This window comes from Cebus imitator, unplaced genomic scaffold (genome assembly GCF_001604975.1).
Source record: "Cebus imitator isolate Cc_AM_T3 unplaced genomic scaffold, Cebus_imitator-1.0 Scaffold94, whole genome shotgun sequence".
Taxonomy (NCBI): Eukaryota; Metazoa; Chordata; class Mammalia; order Primates; family Cebidae; genus Cebus; species Cebus imitator.
The window spans coordinates 779,529-786,121 of NW_016107409.1; the positions used below are offsets into that span (position 1 = coordinate 779,529).

General features: G+C 40.4%; 1 protein-coding gene across 1 annotated transcript; it reads left to right on the top strand.

Annotated features, from left to right (window-relative positions):
* The first annotated feature begins 4,741 nt into the window (after positions 1–4,741).
* On the top strand, positions 4,742–5,089 carry LOC108309508 (60S ribosomal protein L34-like). The gene has a single exon (XM_037741090.1). The coding sequence runs from the start codon at positions 4,742–4,744 to the stop codon at positions 5,087–5,089; it is 348 nt and encodes a 115-aa protein (XP_037597018.1).
* The last annotated feature ends 1,504 nt before the right edge of the window (positions 5,090–6,593 follow it).

Sequence of the window (6,593 nt, forward strand, 5' to 3'; positions counted from 1 at the left end):
TTCCATACACTTTTAGCCATTAAAAGTTTTCAGGTTTCTTCCTCATTAGGCTATTTCCAAGGGGCCCATGGGACTCAAGTTCATGATTGAGGGAGCTGCCCCTCTGCCAAAGAAGGTCCCCGAGAACAACCAGGAAGACGCAGTTTGTGTGCCCCTTATTTATTTTATTTCGTTCAAGCAAACAGTTGGCAAGAGCAGACATTTCCTATTGCCTGGGCACTGTTTTAATCACTGTTTAAATATTTGCCATCCTGTCTTTGTTTTGCTTAGGATTGCTGAGTTAATGTAATACAGATTTGTACCCTCTGCTGAGTGAAATATAGATTTCATCTTCTGAACCAGGGCTGTGTTCACTGAAAATAGTTTCCTCACTCCCCACCCCCACTGCTTGTCTTTTATTTTCTGCCTTATATTAATCCTTCTCATGGCTTCTCAAATGCCTACAGGTTACCGACAAATTGCCCCCAGGCAGTTCCAACACTTTTGGTTTCAGCAAACCTAGCCTTACGTGTGACTCACTGTGAAATTTTAAGGACCCTTAAGTCAATCTCTCTGATACCAAGTTAGAAAAATATCTGTCCTAGGCGAGAACTTCATCATCTGATGGACATTCTGAGGTTAAGAGAAAATGAATTTCTGACCTCAGGCCAGTTTCTGACCGGCAGTGCATTTGTACCAAGGACCCCTTCTGTGAATGAAGCTCTGCGAAGGTGGAGCGGGATCCAGGCTAACTTGGCTTCTGTGTAACCTGATTTCCCCCAGGACTCCAAGCCTGGGTGTACTTTAACAGTCACCTTACAGTCGTAACTCAGATTTCACTGCCTTTCACTCCCACCTGTTGATAGAGGGCCTATGGCTCTGTATTTTGCAGAATTTTTATAAAAGTACATTTCAATTTTAACAGACATAGAACTCTCAATGGCACACTTCAAAAATCAAATGGGGTCTGAACAGGAAAGAACTATGAGTGTGTGGCATCATTCTCATTCTTTCTCCCCCTCTCTGAGAACCATGATTCAGTTCTCCATCAAGGCTGTTGTGTCCTCTCCTGCTCCCCTCAGAACAAGCACCCTCTCACGCCCACACTCCTCAGTCCTTGGCAGTAGGTTCTTCTGCAAGAACTTGCAGACTGGCCAGACAGCCAGCTCTCAATCCCAAGTGGACGCTACCTGAGGACCCCAGCAGACCTGAGATAATCAGTGCACACAGCTGAGGAAGCTAGCAGAGACCAGGGGAGGAACCATGTAAAAGAATTACAAAGAACAGCAACTGGAGCTCACCTGAGGACAGAAGAAGTGACTGTTACCAGTAGCCAGATTGGAGAACCTTATAATTTTACATAAAATTGAGTGGAATATTCAGAAAGATGTTGCCTTAGTAGTAAAAAATAACTAACCCTAAACTAAACGATGTTCTAGTCTTGCTTTACAAATATGAAAGGTAAGCCATAAAAGGATCAGTTTCTAAGTAACTTAACTGCATCTCAGAACAAAGCCCAAGACATTTATAGGAATAAAAAGATAACCATCACAATGTCTGCCACTCAAACAAAAGTTAATGGGCATGCAAAGAAATGAGAAAACATTGAGGAGAAAAATCAGTCAGTCAAAAACAACAGATGTTAAGATTAACAGGCAAAGAAACTTAAAAAGATATTAAAACTGTAGTCCATATATTCAAAAAGTTTCATAGAGACAGAGGAGCTATTTTTAAAGACCTAAGGCTGGGCATGGTGGCTCATACCTGTAATCCCGGCACTTTGGGAGACCCAGCCAGGCAGGTCACAAGGTCAGGAGATGGAGACTATTCTGGCTAACACAGTGAAGCCCCATCTCTACTCAAAATATAAAAAATTAGCCAGGCGTAGTGGCATGCACCTGTAATCCCAGCTACTCAGGAGGCTGAGATAGGGGAATCGCTTGAAGCCAGGAGGCGGAGGTTGTAGTGAGCCAAGATCGCACCACTGCATTCCAACCTGGGCAACGGAGTGAGACTCCATCTCAAAATAAAACAAAATAAAGACCTAAATCAGAACTCCGAGAGACAAAAACTGCACTGGAAGGGATTAATGGCAGGTAAATTCAACTAAACATGTAAAAAAGAAATAACACCATTTCTACATGGACCCTTCCAGAAAATTAAAGAAGAGGGGAGATTTCCCAATCCATTCTGCAAGGCCAGCATTGCACTGATAACAAAACTAAACAAAAATATTTCAAGAAGAGAAAACTACAACCTAATTTTCTTCATAAAACGGGTGAAAAATTTCTAAATGCAATTGTAGAAAATCAGATTCAACAATATATAAAAAGGATAATACAACATGATCAAGTGAAGATTGTCCCAGGAATTCAAAGCTGATTCAACATTCCAAAATCAAACACTGTAATTCGCCATATTAACAAACTAAAAAAGAAAAACTACACATCATTTCAATACATGTATAAAAAGCATTTGGCATCATGCAACCTTCATTCTGATAAAAAGCCTTAGCAAACTAGAAACAGAAGAAAAGTTCCTCAAATAAACAAAGGACATCTACAAAAAAGTCGACAGCCAACATCCCACTAAATAGTGAGACTGGATCCCTTTCCCCTAAGATCAGGAATAAAACGAGGATGTCTGTTCTCACCGCTTTTGTTCAGCATTATACTGACGGTATAATACATAAGGAAGTACAAACTAAAGGCATAAAGATTGGAAATGGAGAAGTAAAAGGAAGAAAATGACAAGATCATCTGTGTGGAAAATCTGACGGAATGCACAAAGAAGCTACTAGAACTAGTAAGTGTGCTAACTAATGCAGCAAGATTATAGCATTGCAATACTAGTATACAAAATTAATTATATTTTATATATAAGCAATGAACAATCCAAACAAGAAATTCAAAAAACAATACAATTTACATTAACATCAAAGAATACAGAATTCTAGGAATAAACCTGAAAAAAATATAAAGGACCTATACACTGAAAATAAAACATTGCTAAAAAATTTAAGATGATCTTAATAAATGAAAAAATATACCTTGCTCATGTATTGGAGGATTCAATATTTTTAAGACATCATTTTTTTTACTAAGTTGATGTATAGATGCAACACAGAATCTGATAAAGAGTTAATACTTAAGTTGGTGCAAAACTGATTACAGTTTTTGCCATTAAAAGTAATCTAGAACCCAAGTTGTAGCATTTCACTCATAGAAAACAAAACAAAAAATAAAACCAGATTTTGTTTTTACTCAAGTAGCCTTTTTATTTTTTTTAAGTAATGGCAAAAACCGCAATGAGTTTTTAAATTTATTTTTTAAAAGTAATGGCAAAAACCACAATGAGTTTTGTACCAACCTAATGTATAGACTCCTAAAACACAACAAAACCAATTTTAAAATGGGCAAAGGGCTTCTATGGACATTTGTCTAAAGACATACAAACACCCAATAGACACATGAACAGATACTCAACATCACTAATCATTAGGGAAATACAAATCAAAACCATAATGAGATACTACTTCACATCCATTATGAGGGCTACTTAAAAAAATAGTAATAATAAAAAAAAGTGTTGGTGCAGATATGGAGAAATCAGAACTCTTTACACCATTGCTAGCAATGTGAAACTATACAGTCGCTATGGAAAAAAGTATGTAGGTTCCTCAAAGAATTAAAGATAGAACTACCATATGATCTAGCAACTCCACTTCTAGGGATATACTCAAAAGAATTGAAAGCAGATATTTACACACACATTTTCATAGCAGCATTATTCACAATGGCCAAAAAGTGGAAGCAACCCAAGTGTCCATGGATATTAGAAGAGATAAAACAAGTATGGTATCCATATACTGGAATAGCATCTGGCCTTAGAAGGAAGGAAGTTCAGGTACCTGCTGCAACATGGAGGAACCTTGAGGACATTATGCTAAGGGAAATAAAATAGTCACAAAAAGACAAATAGCATGTGATTCCACTTATATGAGGTACTTAGGGCAGTCAAATTCATAGAGACAGAAAGTCGAATGGCCATTGCCAGGAGGCGGGTGGGGGGCGTTAGTGTTTCATGGGTACAGAGTTTCTGTTTGGGAAGATGAGTTCTGGAGATGGATGGTGGTGATGGTTGTACAACACTATGAATACACTTAATGCCAGTGAACTGTATACTTAAAAAGGGTTAAGATTGTAAATCATATGTGTATTTTACCACGATAAAAATTTTTTACAATTCTAAGTTTAAAAAAAAAGACCTCTCAGCCAGACTTCTATGCCTTATGTATGAATAATACCTTTAAGGAGAGCCTACTGGCCAAACACCAATCACCCATTGCCAAAACTTGATTCACCAGAGAATTGACTTTAAATTGTTTTTTCACATGTGCTGATGGCTGTCAGCATCCAGGGTGATAAACCAAGCCAGGACAGGCACCCCTGTGTTTTCACAAGTCATCATTTGTTCCTAGAAATTCATTCATGAAGCACATCAATGCTAAACATCTTTCTGTGTTCCAGGCATTGGACAAGATGCTAAGGTTTCCACAGAGAATGAGACATAATCACTGCCCTCATGGAGTGCTCCTAGTGCCTAGTGCCCAGCAGGGTGGTGAGAGTCAGAGACAGGGACTAGAGAGAGAGAATAACCAAACAAATAAGCAAACTTAATATTAAAAATTGTGTGGAGTGAGGAACTCGAAAAGGCTATCTTCTTCTTCCTCTTCCAGGGACGTTGCCTACAGGTACTCAGAATGGTCCAGCATTTGACAAAACATCAAAGGCTTTCCTACGATACAGCCTCTAACAAAACTCAGCTGTCCAGAACCCCTGGTAATAGAATTGTTTACCTTTATACCAAGAAGATTGGGAAAGCACAAAAATCTGCCCTTGGCGTGTGCCAGGGCCAACTTCGAGGGGTTCATGCTATAAGACCTACAGTTCTCATGAGATCACCCAAAACAAAGAAACACGGCAGCAGGGCCTATGGTGGTTCCACGTGTGCTAAATGTGTTCATGGTAAGATCAAGCGTGCTTTCCTTATCGAGGAAGTGTGGTGCTGTGCAAGTGTTGAAGGCTCAAGCACGGAGTCAGAAAGCTAAATAAAAAATAAAACTTGTTGAGTCATAAAATGAAAAGACTTGCAAAATAATTGTGTGCAGTGAATAAACAAGTACTTCTTCGTCAATAAGAAGATGGATGAGGATATTACAGGAAATAAAATCTGAGAAGCCACTTCTATAGAAGGTAACTCCTTGAATTGTTTAACAGAGAGGTTAAACAGCAAACCCCATGATGCTATAGTGAGATGCCCCTCCCCCCATTTGGGAGAAAACTGGAGGTTCTCTTCTTTACACTGAGCTGTTTTTGGAAACACACTCCATAAGCAAAACTATTAAAATATGTCAGATGAAAGAAAAGCAGGTGTACTTATACATATACATATATTACTATATACATTTAAAAATGGGTTCTTTCAAAGAATGACATGTTTTGCACCCCTGAGATCACTGAAACTTAGTATTTTATCTATAGCTTTCTGTTTTCATGTTTAGGATTCATTTGTGAACAGCAAGATTTGTACCTGTACAGAAGATTTTAGCTGACAACTCAATTCAGTAAGTTGATCCTGAGTGCCCGCCTGCTAGGCCCTGCTCTAGGCACAGGGACATAAGAGTGATGGCGCCTTGTTGAGACATGAGTGTCCCAGCACTCATGGAGCCTGCAGGCTTTTGCTGAGCACCAGGGCTGACATGAGTTCCTCCCAAGGTGACTTTCCCTGGGTGGGAATGTTATATCAGATGACGTCTCTGGTCTCGGTCCAAATTACAAACTCAAAGAAACTTGGTAGGGTGGCAGGGCAGGGCAGGCCTGTGCATGCAAAACAGGAGCCCCAGCTCGCCTTCTAGGGAGGGCACGTGTTTCAAAAAATTGTTTGGCCATACCGGTTTCTTCATTTATTAGTTGAGCAATAACTACATCAGTGTTTATCATCCCAGTGGCTACGGGGGCCAACGGCCCCAACAGGAACTCTTCCCCCTTCAGAGCTAGGGTCTCAGGACAAACGAGAAACACTTTGTGTGGAGTAGGCTCCTTGCTCAGGATCACACAGCAGTGGGGGCAGGGCTGGGATGAAAGGTCTGCTGTTAAAGAGCGTTCTCATCACATCCTTTGGTGGATGTGCCTGTGCAGATCAGCCTTTGGGGGCAGCCATCCTCTCCCCTACACTTCCAGCATGTCCCAGGGCTGCATCAGGTATGATGGCATAGCTGATTCTGACCCTGGCATGAGCCTAATCTAAGCAGAAGATGCCAGGAAGGAGGTTGGGAGTGGGGTGCTTTCCCTATTTGGTGCCTTCAAGGCTGTGCTACCCTTGGGGCTGGGCTGGAGAATAGAGAAAGCTGGTGAGACAGTGGATACAATGAAGTCAACCTGTGATCTTAAACTGGAGGGGAAGTACTCTTGCTTATAGCTTAGTGATCCTACCCAGAGGAAGAGTACTCAGCAAACTGAGGGCAAGGCACACTTATCAAACAACCCACTAGTTTGCAGAATCAGTCCAAACAAAGCAATTTAGGCCATCCTCAAAGGAATGATGTTATGCCC

Coding starts and splice junctions, on each gene's coding strand:
- LOC108309508 (XM_037741090.1), top strand. CDS start 4,742: ATGGTCCAGCATTTGACAAAACATCAAAGGCTTTCCTACGATACAGCC.